Here is an 18,969-nt window from a genome sequence, read left to right as displayed (position 1 = left end):
TCTGGAAAACTTGTGTTGGCAACAACTATGGCCGCCTGAGGGTTGTCACTCAGCTTTCCTAGACTCCTGAATGGTAACGGTCTAGGTAGAAGATCACGGCTATGTCCAGTAGTGACCAGAGTTTCAATAATCACTGATTTATTAAGAAAAACAAAACTTTATATTTTATTAACATGAAAATATAACAATATCTTAATATTTACAAGATCATATAACGGAATGTACCTGAGCAAGAGCATGAATGATGCAAAGGATGATGGGAAATTAAGGGTCCTTTAAAGGGACTGAGCACCTCATCTATCTGATACTCTTAATAACAAGTCCTGTCCCTTTAAACGATTGACCCATCACCCCCTTGCGGCCAGTGTCTACAGTATTCCTCAGTGCTTGTACCGGGGGAGGGGGGGGGGGGTTTGGCTGTGGATTTTGTCCCTACGTGGGGTGGGGTAGGTTTTCAAGTTCAGTCCCAGACCCTCATGAAGTCCTCAGTCTGCGGCGCCATCTTGGATCTAGAGGTTCTTCTGCCTCTTGAGTTCCTGCTGAGGTCCTGGCGGGGGTCGGTACAGAAGATCCGGGAGGTCGCACACAAACTTGTAGACGTAGCGCTGGCCGCCGGTCTTGTGGATGATGTTCTTGTGGTAGTAGTAGCGTAACCCGCGGCTCAGCTTCTCGTAGTTCATCCGGGGCTTGTTCTTACATTTCCCCCATATACGAGCGACCTGCAAACCACGAGCAGCAGAGATGAGTAAGAGACCCCCCCAGAGAAAACAAAGATGGAGGATGAGAAGTAGGATGGGGGGGGGGGCCTACCTCATTGGGGTCCGAAAGTTTAAACTCCCATCCATTGCCCGTCCAGCTGATCAGTTTCTGACACGATGAGTCTTGTAGTAGTTCCAGGAGAAATTGCCAGAGTTGGATTGGACCAGAACCACCTGGAAGGAAACGAGAAGAATACAGGTTGTGATTGGGCTGTATCCCAAATAGGATTAGATACACGGCTCAGCAGACTATCACACATGAGAGGCTTAGATACATTGGCTTAGCAGGCTGTCACACGATAGGATTAGATGCAAAGCTCAGCAGACAGTATCACACAGGATTAGACACATAGCTCAGCAGACAGTATCACACATGATAGGATTAGATACACAGCTCAGCAGACAGTATCACACAGGATTAGACACATAGCTCAGCAGACAGTATCACACATGATAGGATTAGATACACAGCTCAGCAGACAGTATCACACATGATAGGATTAGATACACAGCTCAGCAGACAGTATCACACATGATAGGATTAGATACAGCAGCTCAGCAGACAGTATCACACATGATAGGATTAGATACAGCAGCTCAGCAGACAGTATCACACATGATAGGATTAGATACACAGCTCAGCAGACAGTCACACATGATAGGATTAGATACACGGCTCAGCAGACTGTATCATGCACAGGATTAGATACACAGCTCAGCAGACCGTATCACGCACAGGATTAGATACACCCCGCAGCAGACTATCACACATGAGAGGCTTAGATACATTGGCTTAGCAGACTGTCACACGATAGGATTAGATACACAGCTCAGCAGACAGTATCACGCACAGGATTAGATACACAGCCCAGCAGACAGTATCACACATGATAGGATTAGATTAGATACACGGCTCAGCAGACAGTATCACACATGATAGGATTAGATACACGGCTCAGCAGACAGTATCACACATGATAGGATTAGATACACAGCTCAGCAGACAGTATCACACATGATAGGATTAGATTAGATACACGGCTCAGCAGACAGTATCACACATGATAGGATTAGATACACGGCTCAGCAGACAGTATCACACATGATAGGATTAGATACACGGCTCAGCAGACAGTATCACACATGATAGGATTAGATTAGATACACGGCTCAGCAGACCGTACCACACATGATAGGATTAGATACACAGCTCAGCAGACAGTATCACACATGATAGGATTAGATTAGATACACGGCTCAGCAGACAGTATCACACATGATAGGATTAGATTAGATACACGGCTCAGCAGACAGTATCACACATGATAGGATTAGATACACAGCTCAGCAGACAGTATCACACATGATAGGATTAGATACACGGCTCAGCAGACAGTATCACACATGATAGGATTAGATACACAGCTCAGCAGACAGTATCACACATGATAGGATTAGATTAGATACACGGCTCAGCAGACAGTATCACACATGATAGGATTAGATTAGATACACGGCTCAGCAGACAGTATCACACATGATAGGATTAGATACACAGCTCAGCAGACAGTATCACACATGATAGGATTAGATACACTGCTCAGCAGACAGTATCACACATTATAGGATTAGATACACCACCTTACGCAGATAAGGATTATGCCATGTGGTGCTCACCTGATGTCGGGGGTTTGTGGTCCTTCGCCGGGGCTCCCTTCTGACTAGATGCCGGGTAATATTCATCTTTGTTGGCGGGGAGTCCTGTGATTCCGGTCATCTGATGGAAGGCAGATTCATTGTAGTGGAAACCTGTAGGATGATTATTTTATAGAAAGTCATTACCGGATGATGGTGGTGATAGTTAACGACTGATAAAATAATCGTAATCGTCATTGTAACAAAAACTCAGGGAAGGAGCATTTGGTCTGAATACAATTGTAAATCGATGTGTACAGGACACAAACATGTATCCATTCACAGACCGCAAGCAGAGATCTTAAAAATGATGAGGAATTGAATCTCTATTAGAAACTAGCAGTTACAGTCAGTACACGCTACATAATATGGAGTCAAATTCATCTGCGGGCGACTGGTAGGGGGCATCCTCCTTGCCATGCTGCTTGGGCATTAGACCTTTTCTGTTCTTACCTGTGAGGGGCGCTCTCTGCACTACTTTTCGCTGAGCAGTGCCATTCATCTGTGGACTGCCCTGTGCTGTCAGATCCTGGGACTGGTTGTTCATCCAGGTGGTGTCGTCCCAGTTGTGCCATTCTTGGGATGCCCAGGAGAAACTCTGATCACCCACTGAGCCGGCGGCCATATTGCTGGCGTAGGCATCCGACATGCCAAAGGACGGCGGCTCCTCCTGGGCGTGGTATAAGGACTCGTCGCTGTGGGGGGAGGGGTGACGCTGCAGCTCCTCAGTCATTGCCGGGAGTAAAGCCGGGAACGATTGCAGATATTCCTCTTGGTTTCCGGACTCCAACCCTGGAAAAAAAAAATTTATAACGTATATTTAACCAATTGTGCTCAATTTAAAGGGACATGATTAAAAAATAATAATAATATAATATAATGGTTTAATTTATTCAACTGTTATAAGAGCTTCATGCAAAGCAGAGATAATAGAAACCTGCAGCGTGGAAGCCAATGAGGAACTACAGATGCCAGCATGCCTCACCAGCCCAGGGGCTAACAGACGGCTCCTATGGAACTACAACTCTCAGGACGACAGTAAACAGGGGGGGCTGCATATTTCCACCACAGCTGACGGTGGTCTCCTGGGACTTGTAGTTCCACCACAGCTAGTGAGACCCCTCCCCCCTAATATTATATTATTAGATGCCGGCTGCCTACCTTGGTTGTGGGGGTCCCAGTAATACATGGATTGCTCTGTGTAGGTATCACAGGACAGGGGGGCACTGCAGGGGTTGGGGTACAGACCCTTCCCTGTGTTCAGCTCAAGATCATGGAGGAAAGATGGATCTTCATATCTGAAATCTGGAAGAAAAACAAAGGGGGGGGGGGGGTTACCGCCTCATTCATTGCCGGCACAGACCCGCAGACTGCAGTGTAACAATTCAGACTCTTGCTGCAACATTGTAACAAGTTGTTTACAAACAGACATCGAGGCGCCGCCCTGTCTGCTGCTCCAGGTACAGGCAGCGCGGTGTCCGGGGAGGGCATGATGGGACTTGTAGTTCCACAGGAGCTGCTGCCGCATCAGCTTGGTCTCCTCCTGAGCGGTGGATGCGTTATCGCACAGAGATGGCTCTTACCTATGGCAGAAGTGTCCACATTGGGGACCTCCTGGGGGGTCATCTCAGGGCAGTAAAAGCTTCTGGATTCCATCTGTGGCAGAGAGAAGACAATGAGGGGGGGGGGGGTTACTGCCGATGCCACATGATAGAAATGTCTTCTGTATATTGGGGTGCTGCTGATGTCCTGCTGCATTGGGGGGTTCAGGTGATATAAAGCTTATGCCAAGTTTTTTAACAACATGTTAAGAGTCAAAAGCCCTAAGGAAATAATTTGGGGTGTCAGACTGCTAGGAATAATAATAGGGTACAAAGTAAAGAAAGTGGGTGCCTTTGTGTACAATTGAAGGGCTTGTGGTGAGGCATGAATGGGGTACAAAAAGGACAATTTGGGGTCGGGGGGGGGGGCTTTAAATTAATTGTACTTGTTTTGCCGCTAGTATGGTGAAATGTGGGGTCCTGGCCATATCATTAGGGCTATAGAAGAACATGGGGTGCAGTGTGAAGGTTGGGGTGCTGAACGGAAGATTAGGTCTATAAGAGAAGATGGGCAGAAGATCAGGTGCATAAACAATCTGGAGTGCAGGTAGATTGCAGCCTGTGAAGATGGGGTACAGGGGAGCATGTGGGGGTCTCTTACCTCGGGCTGTGTAGATGCTGCTGGTGCTTCTCTCTGAGAGGGTCCTAGATGAGCAGAACATTCAACTTTCCCTCCCTGCTGCCCCCTATATACACCCAGCCCTTCTCTGATTGGTGGCCAGGAATGTGACGTTTCAATCAGCTACAAACTTTCATGGGGGGGGAGTTTCCGTGACGTCACAAATCACAACTCCAGACTCCTGTCCTTTTACGAGGGGGGGGGGTCTTATCAGTGGGGTCATATGGCAGCCTGACACCAGGGACATGAGGGGGGGGGGGGGGTCACTGACAAATAATGTCCAGCACTCATTAACAGAGAATTAATACTGATCTATAAATATCCTGCAGGGTCCAATGTAAACAATGAGACCCCCGACCATTATAAGAGTCCTAGAAGAAAGAAAGATCCTGTGTAATAATCCAGGAATAAGATGGATGGATGGATAGATGAATGAAATCTATCTATCTATCTATCTCATATCTATCTATCTATCTATCTATCTATCTATCTATCTATCTATCTATCTATCTATCTATCTATCTATCTCATATCTATCTATCTATCTATCTATCTATCTATCTATCTATCTATCTATCTATCTATCTATCTATCTATCTATCTATCTATCTCATATCTATCTATCTCATATCTATCTATCTATCTATCTATCTATCTATCTATCTATCTATCTATCTATCTCATATCTATCTATCTATCTATCTATCTATCTATCTATCTATCTATCTATCTATCTATCTATCTATCTATCTATCTATCTATCTATCTATCTCATATCTATCTATCTATCTATCTATCTATCTATCTATCTATCTATCTATCTATCTATCTATCTATCTATCTATCTATCTCATATCTATCTATCTATCTATCTATCTATCTATCTATCTATCTATCTATCTATCTATCTATCTATCTATCTATCTATCTATCTCATATCTATCTATCTATCTATCTATCTATCTATCTATCTATCTATCTATCTATCTATCTATCTATCTATCTCATATCTATCTATCTATCTATCTATCTATCTATCTATCTATCTATCTATCTATCTATCTATCTATCTATCTATCTATCTCATATCTATCTATCTATCTATCTATCTATCTATCTATCTATCTATCTATCTATCTATCTATCTATCTATCTATCTATCTATCTCATATCTATCTCATATCTATCTATCTATCTATCTATCTATCTATCTATCTATCTATCTATCTATCTATCTATCTATCTATCTATCTCATATCTATCTATCTATCTATCTATCTATCTATCTATCTATCTATCTATCTATCTATCTCATATCTATCTATCTATCTATCTACCTATCTATCTATCTATCTATCTATCTATCTATCTATCTATCTATCTATCTATCTATCTATCTATCTATCTATCTCATATCTATCTATCTATCTATCTATCTCATATCTATCTATCTATCTATCTATCTATCTATCATCTATCTATCTATCTATCTATCTATCTATCTATCTATCTATCTATCTATCTATCTATCATCTATCTATCTATCTATCTATCTATCTATCTATCTATCTATCTATCTATCTATCTATCTATCTCATATCTATCTATCTATCTATCTCATATCTATCTATCTATCTATCTATCTATCTATCTATCTATCTATCTATCTATCTATCTATCTATCTATCTCATATCTATCTATCTATCTCATATCTATCTATCTATCTATCTATCTATCTATCTATCTATCTATCTATCTATCTATCTATCTATCTATCTATCTATCTATCTCATATCTATCTATCTATCTATCTATCTCATATCTATCTATCTCATATCTATCTATCTCATATCTATCTATCTATCTATCTATCTATCTATCTATCTATCTATCTATCTATCTATCTATCTATCTATCTAATATCTATCTATCTATCTATCTATCTATCTATCTATCTATCTATCTATCTATCTATCTATCTATCTATCTAATATCTATCTATCTATCTATCTATCTATCTATCTATCTATCTATCTATCTATCTATCTATCTATCTATCTATCTATCTATAACTTTTAGGGTATGTTCACACGCAGTGACCGAAAAAGTCTGAAAATCCTGATTTTCAGAAGTTTTTATAGCAACTCGCGTTTTTCGCTGCGTATTTTACGGCCGTTTATGGAGCTGTTTTTCAATGGAGTCAATGAAAAACGCCTCCAAAAACGTCCCAAGAAGTGTCCTGCATATAATGTATATAAATGTCCTGCACTTCTTTTTCACGGGCATCTTTTTACGCGCCGTATTTTGACAGCGACGCATAAAATGACACCTCGTGGGAACAGAACACCGTAAAACCCACTGAAAGCAATGGGCAGATGTTTGTAGGCGTATTAGGGGCGTTTTTTCAGGCGTAATTAGAGGCGTAAAACGCCCAAATTACACCTGAAAACACTGCGTGTGAACATACCCTTAGATTTATCTGTCCATCATTGTGATCGTAAACAATCCAATTGTAGAATTTCCACTAAATGACGGAAAACTATTTTGTAGCCTGCGCGATGGAGCGGATCGTTTAGAACTCCACAGATGGAACAAATTTTACAATCAAAAAATCTCACGGATCATTAAATGACCTTTTACACGGGGCGATAATTGCCAGAACGATCGACAGATACAATCATTGTCCGGTGTAAAACTGTTCAGCAAGGGAACGATCACCGATAATTTGCTCGATCGTCGTTGATCGCATCTTTCATACTGACGTAATGATCATTGATCGGCGGTGATCACCTCGTGTGAAGATTTCTGCCTGTCATTTGTGACATAAACTGCTAGAGATCAGGAAAGACAAGTGATCGCACGAATGATCGCAGTTCCAAAAAAAACACCCGATTATCGTAACCTATATATACAAGTCTTGGGAACGTTAGCGACTCGCTATATTGGTGATCGGCGCATGTTTTAGGGATCTACCCTCCTCCGCGCTGTCATGTGACATCACCTCATGTTCTCTAGCTTGTATCATTGGTCTGCAACCTGTGGCTGTCAGGACATGCTGGGAGTTGTAGTTCTGGGGTGTGTTCTTATTGTGTGACTGATTGTCCCTTTCATGTTCTGAGATGTTGGGTGTGATTGCGGGGATCCTCCTGTGTCAGCAGTGCCTCCGGGACTTTATCTTCTGTCTCTGAGGACTGATTTATTTTCCCAGTCATCCCGGCTGCTGCTGAAGGAGCTGATAAAGAAACAGATATCAATCAACGTCACTCGCCAGGGCGGCTCGCCATCTAAGTTGCGCCAATTCAGTTTGCAATTCATCCATGACGGCGAATTGGCGCAAGAGGCAGATCCATCCACTCATCCCGGATCACCATGATTTTACTGTCATTTGGCAAACGCAGCGTACACGGCAAAATGACAATCTTCTAAACAGGGTGCCAAAACTTTTGCAATGTCCAACAATATGGTGTGCAGCATAGAAATCAATGAGAATCAAGTCATGGGACTCAAATTACTTGAAAGGCATTATGGGACAACCCCGTCTCACAATGTGGGTCCCCCTTGGATACGCCGATTCCTGGGGGCCATTACTAATGGGATCCCCTATTATCAGCTATGGGTTGTAGCCACCACTGCAGGGGAAATGCAGTTTAATTTGGAGGTTGTTCAGATGAATGGCTGTCCATGTAATATAGGAACATCTCGAGTCCACCAAAGTGAAGGCTTATAGAGGGGGCTCCCAAAAAAGGGAACCCCTATATTATTTGCATATGCTCTAATAGGGGTTGTCTTCACGTGACAATCCTTTTACCGAATTAATACAGGACTTTAAAGAAGATCATATTGCTATTCAGTGATACTTGAAACAGGGGGCGGGGCTGTGACAACCATTTCTTCTCTATGAGTGGTTGTCACTATTCAAGACATGAAACCGCAGAGTCCGCTTTGATCATGTTGGATCTGACGAATGACTGATCGAAATGCAAAACGACCGCACAGGTAAATCAAGGATGAGCGAATAACGCCATAGGGCAGGTTAGTATTTAGGATAGTGTTCCCCTTTAAGTTAACATGGCCCTTTATATGATCACCTATGGGGGAAAAAATGGCTTGACGTGTCTGCAGGACAATCTGGAATGACATACGTTGCAGATTTGTTCAGACCTCACATGTCAACAGAGGCCGAGGCTGCTACCCTCAAATCATGAAGATCCAATTAGTCGAGATAAGAAAGTGCTGAACACAACCTGGCGGGGGAGATAAGCTACTGGAATCCACCCAAGAGTCTGGGGGGGGCAGTTATCAGAGCCCCCCGCCTGCAGGACCAGGGCACAGAACATTCAAAGAAGAAAAATCTTGGTTTTTAGTTTTCTTTTTCCAGAAAATAACCTTAGATTTACCGCAGTAAGCAAATCTGCGCTGATAGCGGGGACTCTGGGATCAGGGAGATGTTTAAAAGGGACAACCAGGAGTGGATGAAGGAAAGTGTCACAGATAAAAAGTGTGAGGGGCAAAAATAAGGGGTTCTTTACACCAAACTTGCCTTATAACGTCAAATTTAAAGGGATTCTCCATAGAAAATAGGTGAGATAGGAGTCAACTGGAGCCGAACCCTTCTTTCTCCTTAACCCCAAAATATTTGTTGGGTCATTTTTTACAAATGGAATCTTAAAGTACCACTCTGGACAAAATAGCTACACTGTGTTATGCCTAGTCCAGGGCCTGAGGGTGGGCGGAGCATGACACAAATAACCCAAAAGAGATCATTTTTGTGTCCTGCCCCGCCCTTTTAGATCCTTTACTGGGCAGAACAGTGTAAAAGATTTAGAAGACAACCACATACATATCCCTATAGGGTCCTCATGATGTCTGCGCAATATGGGCTCCACCAATTTACAGAAATGACATCACTGCACACAAAGTAGAAGGATTTATCTTATGGGCCGTCGATGTTCTTGTTTCCTGTGTAATGTCTATCTTCCGTAGCTCTATAAAATTATAGGGGTTGTCTCATCACCAAGAACCCCTTTAATACACAAGCTGCCATGGCGATCCACTGATTGTCACGGCTCCATAGACCCTAGGTGAACAGCTTTCCCTGCAGTGGCCACTACTGGAGAAAAGTAGTATTACATGCATATAACACATGAACGTACCGGCTCAACTAAAGTGAGAATCGCTGCTTGTTAGAGGCTTTCCACTCTGGCTAATAAAGGGGGGTCCTGAGCGGGAGGTCTCCCTCTCTGACATCCATATCCCTGAGTAAGTCATAAAGGGGATTTTGAGATGGGACAACCCCTTTAAATACATTAGACACCCAATAGTCCGGCATACCTTGGACAGGACAGCAATTTGCAGATTTTATGGTCTATTGGACGTTTTTTAATGACCAATCAAATTGAAGCGTCCAAACTATTTAGAGCCGAGCTCCACAGACATTTTATGCATCACAATTATCGTACTGGCCGATCCGCCGCAATCGCAAAGGGCGATAATAATGGCGCATAAAATCGCTCTGTAGCCCGGACCTTATTGGCTCTAGTGATATTCTGCTAAAATCATAATGAAAATATTTAATAATAATAATAATAATACAGAATATAAATATATAATCAATAACTGATTTACTAATAATTCATCAATTTTTTCATTATTTTTGTACGGATTTTTTTTTAATTTCCCCACATTTTATGGATCTAGTAACAAACGACGGATCATTTATTGATCATTTACAATTTATAAAATGACGTCATTTCCCTTTCACTTTCCGGAATCAGAATTTCGCATGAATTCTAAGAAAATAATCAACAAAAAAAAAATATTTGGAACTAATATTAGTTGGAACGACCGCTTCAGTATATATATATATATGTTGTGGTACCTGTGGGACCTCCATGATGAGATCCCTTAAGTGCCCCCCTGCCTCCCCTCACCCCGGGCACACGCACAATCTCCCCCCCCCCTTGCCGCCCCCTCCTCTGACCCCAGAACAGCAGGAACTTCTGCTTAGAGGATTTGTGTTTAGATAAGTTTTTTTTCCACAGTTTTACTGCAGAAGAAGTTTCTTTGATGGATCTTCCGGCCGCTTTCATAGTTGCTGTTTTATTTTGGAAAATCTCATTGACAAATGATGTGGAAGTGGTTTCAAATCACAGAGGTGGACAGGCCACGGCTGCGCATTCATTACCTCGCCCAGTGAAAGTGCTTTTATCAGGATCACATTCCAGCGTTCAATTTCCACTTTATCCACCGCGCTAATCCCAGGTCCCCAACCGGAAATACGCGACAATATCCGGTAGTATCATAAAAATAGTAACAGTAATGTATTCATAAGGATTCCTCACCCAGAGTAACAAAGTATCAATAAAATGGTCACAAATATAAACAAATAGTTGCAATGTTTTAAAATAATTATATAAATAAATAAATACAATTGTATATATATTTATTTAGGAAAAAAAAAATCTCTTTTTTTTGTCAATTATATTTAGGAGGGGACACGGCGCTCACTTATTTTATTCTCTAGATTTTAATAAACGGTGAAAAAAAAAAAAAAAAAAAACGGAAAATGGCGACTTTCCCAGCCTACATGCAGTGATGTATAGATACAATGAACATCCTCAGGGAATAAATCAGATTTTCCGGAGAGCCCCTTTAATAACCAAATAATTTTTTATGGTATTTACTCATTTTTGGACCAACAAAAGGAGGAAGAAATGAAGGAAAAATATAAAAAAATATATTAAATAGGAACGAAGTTGCCCCCGTGTAGTAGGGTCCGGGGCTGGGGGGGGATATTCTTGACCCGTCATTAGGTCTTTTACCAGATCATGTTCGGCTCTTTATTCCTTTCCGTTGGGTTAATGGGGAGTTTGTCATTTGAGGGTCACGTAGGTCAAACAGCTCAATCCCCCTCGTTCCGCGCTCGCCGCAGTATAACGTGCCAGGCCGCCCGCAGCAGCTATGATATGACTAATGGATGAAAATGTCAGGACAGGGAGAGATATTTCTGTCCGCGTTTTATCACCGTGTCGTTTTTATATCCGGTATATCTTTATAGCAGCTAGAGCTTAAGTTTTTCTGATACAGAGCTCCAAATCCCCTGCAGAGACATGTTACATGGTAAAATTGTGTCTGCTGCAGCCACCACTAGGGGGAGCTCAGGAGATGATTTATATATTGAACTCCATAATAACACAGGATGCAGTAAGCTCCACAGCTCCCTCTAGTGGTGGCTGCAGGTAGGCAGAATGTTTTTAGCTAACTCTAGAACTATGCAGGGGATTTGGAGCAATGTATCAGAAAAATTCAGCTCTGACCCTTATAAAGATTTTTAAGAAATCAATCAGCACAAAATGTTGAACTTTAGATAAAACATTTTTAAAAAAAAATAAATTCACTTTAAATGAACTTAACCCTTTTTATAATGCCAGTTATGAATGTTGAGCTAGGTGTCCCCCCCTCCCCCTCCCCAATAGATCCAGCATAGCTCTTGGCACTCCGGATCCACTGCTTCACCCCTAGACATTTATAGATTTCTATGGGCAGCTCGCCATGAGATCATAAACGTCCCTCTTATTTGGGGACTAGTGCTAACACTTCTCACAGCTGAGGGTTTGTTATAATTGCATCCAGTCTAGATAATCCTCTGTGAGCTAAACAGCCTAGACTTTAGACTAATACATTTTACCTGGACTGATACATTGTACCAAATGATCAGCACAGGAGAGAGCTGCTGTGTTTAGCTCAGGATTGTCTAGACTGGATACAATTGTAACAAACCCTCAGCTGTGAGAAGTATTAGGTCAGCACTGATTTTCAACCTCTGGATGTAAAAAGTGTTTAATTCACTGAAAGCAAGCAGAGATATTGAGAATGGTGGGAGGATTGAAATACAAGGTATATTAGAAAGTTGCAGAGCTTCTCATTATACAAGGATTAAACTTATTTAGAGAAGAAGATTGGACACCGGCCCTTTAAGGATAAGTGGCAGCAATATTTGTATTGAAAGTAACCAATCGTATCCAGCGCAGGGGGATCTGAGGAGGATTTGATTGCACAGATTTGGTTGCTCGAAAATAACCCAATACATTTGTTGAATGCGGCATGTGTTATAAACAGCGGTCTGCAACCTATAGCCCTCCTGCTATGAAACTACTACTCCCACTTTGTTCTAGCCTGAGAAGAGAGGAGTTGTAGTTCTTTGCAGTAACTGGAGAGACACAAGTTGGAGACCACTTATAATTGGGTGATCGTTTGGACCCCCAGGATCCGCAGTAATGGAGAGCGCAGTAATCAGACTCCATCAGATAAGCCCCTTATATCTCAGCCCTGCGGACCCCGCTGCAGCCGGAGACCCGGACACATCACATGGAGCAACCCCTAATCCCCAGACCCCAGAGCTCCTCTCACCTCTGAAGGAGACACCAATGCCTGGTCTAATTGTGAAACCCTGATCTGACAGAGAATCAGACCCGGCCGAGGAGTCTGGGGGTCCGGGGGGTCTATAGAGGACAATAGTATCAGACCCCAGGAGTTACCATCGTCTTCTAGGAGCGGTCAATGTATTATAAGAACTTCTGTAACTTCCTAATTGTATTTCAACTCGTCACTGTTTTTAAGATCTCTGCTTGCTGTCAGTGAATATGAACTTTACTTTTTTTTTTTACATCTACTAAAAGAGTCTTGTTCACAGAGTTAGGGCTCATTCACACAATTGCTGTTTTCTTTAGCGTCCTATCCGTTTTTGTTTTTTTTGGCGGATATCATACTGGACCATTCATTTCTATGGGCCCATGCACACATCCGTTTTTTTTTTGTTGCAGATCCATGTGCCTGTTCCGCAAATTATAGAACCGGTCCTATCCTTGTCCGTATTTGCAGTCCGTCTCACCCATTCTAGTGTATGGGTCCGCAAAAAAACAAAACAGACAGATCACGGAAGCCACTAGGATCCGTGTTTTGCGGTCCGCAAAACCGAAACAGTCGTGTGCATGAGCCCTTAAGGGTTTGCTACAATGTATCAGTGTGGACAATCCTCTGTGAGCTGAACACATCAGCAGCACGCATCTCTCCCCTGCCCTGGTCTCCAGCTTAAAAAGCTCTTACCTGCACTGCTACACTGTAACAAACCCTCAGATATTACAGTCAACTAGGGCCAATTCAGTTTGTTCTGTGTCCACCAACAATGTTATAACTTTGATCATCCTGAGCTTCCTGGTACATGAATAGAATGCCCGACGTATAGTGAAGACTGACACACAGATAGGCCAGAAGGCTAGAGGGAGCAGGAGAATGCAACTACATAGCAGTAAAGAATTATATACCATTCAGGATGAGTAGAAAGCTGGGTGTCATCCTCTACATAGCGATGATGGGTACTCGTGGTTGTCATTTAGCATTCAGAGGCTCCATCCAGAATCCAGACATGCTGCGGTCTCCTCCCATTGACTTACCAATTCACTATATTTCATAATTGTCCAGATGTAGCAGAGCTAAGTAGTTGGGTGACATGGTGTGCTGTGATACCACCATATCTTCTCTATGGTTTTGCATAGGACTGCAGATAAACCCATTCTATGTTAATTTGGGGAAGTTGCACTACAGAATTTATTTCATGACAAATTCAGCTCTGCTACATCGGTACCACACACTTGTAAACGCATCCTTCTTGCCACTCATAATGTCTCGGTGGAAATTTCAATAAAAGACCCTGTAAAGCGCCTCCAAAAACAAACAGCATCTCACCCCATTAAGCGGCCGGGACCCTGTGCTCATAAACCTTGTCCCCTGAGCTGACACTTACTTCTTTAATGTCTGAGATTATGGGGAGATGTTTAGGATGAAGGTGATACATTTATGGGGCCGCTGCTGTTTATCCACAGCCCCTTCCTCGCCCATTAAATCTATTTTGCCAAGTGAAGAGGTTGTTATTTTTTCCTCTCGGTGACGGCATTTCCTGGTGTTTTCTAACATATAAACCCGACCTTGTTGTTTTTTGGGTTTTCTTTACAATCTCCCTTTTTAGCTTCTAACAATTAAATCTGAGATTTACCGGCCCTTTAAATTCAACCTTAAAGTGTAAGTGCATAATGCACATAAATGAACCGAACATTAAAATCCTAGTTGTACCGGCCCTTTAATTCCAGCCCTAAAAATGAAATTAAAAAATTCCCAAATAAATATAAAGTTCCTCAGGTGCCTTCGCGGTTGATCTGACGGTCAGGTGTTAAACAAAAGCCGGATGACAACCCTATAGATTGTCATCCAGCTTTTTCCGACTCCTGATTGGTGCAGATTTTATTCTTGCGATTTTGCCGTTTACGTTTTTTTAGGTTTCTTTTATATTTTTTTTATTTTTTTTTTTGGTGGGAGCCCTTCTTGCTTTTGGTCATTTTTTTCTCCGTTTCTGGAGGACTGATTTTAAGTAAGAAGCTCAGAATCTGTGACCCGTCTCGCGGTTTTATGGATCATGTTTACTGCGATCTGCTCCAGGTCACGCCATTGTGTCCTCACTTTACAGGACAGCTGCAAATAGAAGAAAATAAACATGGCTCGCTCTACTGCGACATTGATTTCATTAATTACTAGTAAGGATGTCCTTAATTGTACTGCCGACCGATACCATGCACAGGCTTTATAATGAGAGAAGTGGTACTGTGCAGTGTATATATATATACACAAATACTGAGAATTACACCCAGTATACAGGACAGGAGAAGTGGTACTGTGCACTGTCCATATATACAGAATAATACAGATATGAGAATTACACCCAGTATACAGGACAGGAGAAGTGGTACTGTGCAGTGTATATATACAGAATAATACAGATACTGATAATTACACCCAGTATACAGGACAGGAGGAGTGGTACTGTGCAGTGTATATATATACACACAAATACTGAGAATTACACCCAGTATACAGGACAGGAGAAGTGGTACTGTGCAGTGTATATACAGAATAATACAGATACTGAGAATTACACCCAGTATACAGGACAGGAGAAGTGGTACTGTGCAGTGTATATATATACAGAATAATACAGATACTGAGAATTACACCCAGTATACAGGACAGGAGAAGTAGTACTGTGCAGTGTATATATATACAGAATAATACAGATACTGAGAATTACACCCAGTATACAGGACAGGAGAAGTGGTACGGTGCAGTGTCCATATATACAGAATAATACAGATACTGAGAATTACACCCAGTATACAGGACAGGAGGAGTGGTACTGTGCAGTGTCCATATATACAGAATAATACAGATACTGAGAATTACACCCAGTATACAGGACAGGAGAAGTGGTACTGTGCAGTGTATATACAGAATAATACAGATACTGAGAATTACACCCAGTATACAGGACAGGAGAAGTAGTACTGTGCAGTGTATATATATATACACACAAATACTGAGAATTACACCCAGTATACAGGACAGGAGAAGTGGTACTGTGCAGTGTATATACAGAATAATACAGATACTGAGAATTACACCCAGTATACAGGACAGGAGAAGTGGTACTGTGCAGTGTCCATATATACAGAATAATACAGATACTGAGAATTACACCCAGTATACAGGACAGGAGAAGTGGTACTGTGCAGTGTATATATATACAGAATAATACAGATACTGAGAATTACACCCAGTATACAGGACGGGAGAAGTGGTACTGTGCAGTGTATATATATACACACAAATACTGAGAATTACACCCAGTATACAGGACAGGAGAAGTGGTACTGTGCAGTGTCCATATATACAGAATAATACAGGTACTGAGAATTACACCCAGTATACAGGACAGGAGAAGTGGTACTGTGCAGTGTCCATATATACAGAATAATACAGATACTGAGAATTACACCCAGTATACAGGACAGGAGAAGTGGTACTGTGCAGTGTATATATACAGAATAATACAGATACTGAGAATTACACCCAGTATACAGGACAGGAGAAGTGGTACTGTGCAGTGTCCATATATACAGAATAATACAGATACTGAGAATTACACCCAGTATACAGGACAGGAGAAGTGGTACTGTGCAGTGTCCATATATACAGAATAATACAGGTACTGAGAATTACACCCAGTATACAGGACGGGAGAAGTGGTACTGTGCAGTGTCCATATATACAGTATAATACAGATACTGAGAATTACACCCAGTATACAGGACAGGAGAAGTGGTACTGTGCAGTGTCTATATATACAGAATAATACAGATACTGAGAATTACACCCAGTATACAGGACAGGAGAAGTGGTACTGTGCAGTGTATATATACAGAATAATACAGATACTGAGAATTACACCCAGTATACAGGACAGGAGAAGTGGTACTGTGCAGTGTCCATATATACAGGATAATACAGATACTGAGAATTACACCCAGTATACAGGACAGGAGGAGTGGTACTGTGCAGTGTATATATACAGAATAATACAGATACTGAGAATTACACCCAGTATACAGGACACGAGAAGTAGTACTGTGCAGTGTCCATATATATACAGATACTGAGAATTACACCCAGTATACAGGACAGAAGAAGTTGTACTGTGCAGTTTCTATATATATATAGAATATAAACAATCACATGTAGATGTTTTTGCACACGTATTAAGGCGTCATGCACACTTCCATCACTGTTTTCTCGGCCGTTTTTGACGGATCCGTGTGTCCGTTTTGGTATCCGTGCGGTTTCCGTGTGTACTCAGTGTCCGTTCCGTGCTTCCGTTTCGCTTCCGTGTTTCCGTTAAGAAAACGTAAGGTATTGAACTTTATTCGAACTTGTCACATGTCCCAGTCTGTGAAGGCAACGGATCCGTCATTCCATGTGCAGTCCGTGTCTGTGAAGCCTTCCGTGTGCCGTCCGTTATTTTGACGGACCCATTGACTTCTTTGGGCCCCACGGTCACGGAATCACTGACCAGAGCAGGACATGCTCTACTTTTGACGGAACGGAACAACGGATCCGTGAAAATAACGTAAGTGTGCATGGGCCCATTGAAATGAATGGGTCAGGGGTGCTATCGGTGACAACGCATAAAAAGACTCCCGCAAAAAAGAGGTGCATGTCACTAATTGGGACGTTTTTGGAGCTGTTTTTTATTGACTCCATTGAAAAACAGCTCCAATAACGCCCGTAAAAAACGCAGAGAAAAACGCGAGTACGAGCAAAAACGTCTGAAAATCAGGAGCTGTTTTCGCTTGAATACAGCTCCGTATTTTCAGACGTATTTTGCTACTGCGTGTGAACAGACCCTAAGTAGGATTTTTTTTTGGCCTGGACTAGTTATGATTATCGCAGACAAAGAAATCAAAAGATATTGTTGCAACATTACACATTTATCAACATACAGGGGGCGATATTGAGGAGTTGATTTTCTATCGAAAAACTTCTAATGAAAATAACAACAACAAAAAAAAAGTTAAAAAACGCTGCGGCCAGATTAAAAATAGTAGACAAATCTCCACGCACCGTGTTTTGGTTTGTGACATTTCGGTGGCCTTTTTGGGTTCAGTGGCCTTTTCTTCCCCCATGGGCTTCTCTATCGCATCTGAAAAAACACCAGAAAAAAAATGTATGTACAAATTGTTACAAACAATAAAGCGCAGGTTACAGTGAATACACTTAAAAAAAAAAAAAGCCTAAAGCCATCAAACAGAGGATCCAATATTTACGCAAATTTGTCGTTCCCCTGGTATCCACACACATGCAACGCCATTTTACTACTGAACTGATTTTCCATGAAAAATTATTCAGATCCTAGCAACAACAAAAAAAAGTAAATGAACAAATATTATTTTTTTTTTGGGGGGGGGGTGTTTTTATTTTTGGTCTATTTTAAAAAATTGAGGCTACGCCGTGCCAGGCCTGAAGATACGCCCCAGTGCCCTACAGATGTCGAACACTAAGGGTTAACCGTTTCCTGCATCTCTGGTAGCTGAAACTTTACAAGTTATTTAACAAGTTGGGAGATCCAGTTACCCCTCGGGTGCAGGGGGCAAGGGGGGGGGGGCAGGTTAGCGGCCGTCACATCAATCAGTGTTACCTTATAAAATAACAGCAAAGTGAAGGGATCGAACCTGTTTCCTCCCCCCCCCCCCCCTTGTCCCTTCTGTCTGTGGCTATTTTAAGCTCTGTTGTTTGAACTTCTAAGCCCCCAGAGGGGTCTGCACCGAGGACCTGGGACCCTCAGATAAGACCTCACTGATTTGGAAACTTTTGGCTGAAATAACATTAAGGGAAGAAGTTGGAAAACTGGTCAGC

General features: G+C 41.9%; 1 protein-coding gene across 2 annotated transcripts; it reads right to left on the bottom strand.

Annotated features, from left to right (window-relative positions):
• Positions 1-219: 219 nt before the first annotated feature.
• ETV2 (ETS variant transcription factor 2) lies at positions 220-18,255 on the bottom strand. Of its 2 annotated transcripts, none has more exons than XM_075840468.1 (7): positions 18,178-18,255; positions 4,037-4,109; positions 3,615-3,758; positions 2,907-3,245; positions 2,436-2,567; positions 811-932; positions 220-719 (listed from the first exon to the last, which is right to left on the bottom strand). In XM_075840468.1, the coding sequence occupies exons 2-7, from the start codon at positions 4,107-4,109 to the stop codon at positions 510-512; spliced, it is 1,020 nt and encodes a 339-aa protein (XP_075696583.1). In that variant the 5' UTR covers positions 18,178-18,255; the 3' UTR covers positions 220-509. The 2 variants fall into 2 exon arrangements, with proteins under 2 accessions (XP_075696583.1, XP_075696582.1); XM_075840467.1 differs by lacking the exon at positions 18,178-18,255 and adding an exon at positions 4,656-4,697.
• Positions 18,256-18,969: the final 714 nt, after the last annotated feature.

Source organism: Rhinoderma darwinii, chromosome 10 (assembly GCF_050947455.1).
Source record: "Rhinoderma darwinii isolate aRhiDar2 chromosome 10, aRhiDar2.hap1, whole genome shotgun sequence".
NCBI classification, from domain to species: domain Eukaryota; kingdom Metazoa; phylum Chordata; class Amphibia; order Anura; family Rhinodermatidae; genus Rhinoderma; species Rhinoderma darwinii.
The sequence above is the reverse complement of the archived record's forward strand: the minus strand, read 5'-3'. Positions and strand labels throughout refer to the sequence as shown.

Excerpts from the sequence above, each read along its gene's own strand:
- ETV2 (XM_075840468.1), bottom strand. The coding sequence starts at position 4,109 with ATGGAATCCAGAAGCTTTTACTGCCCTGAGATGACCCCCCAGGAGGTC. Across the intron at positions 3,246-3,614 it reads CTGGGACCCCCACAACCAAG|GGTTGGAGTCCGGAAACCAA; the intron begins GTAGGCAGCCGG and ends TTTTTTTTCCAG. Across the intron at positions 2,568-2,906 it reads GCAGAGAGCGCCCCTCACAG|GTTTCCACTACAATGAATCT; the intron begins GTAAGAACAGAA and ends ATCATCCTACAG.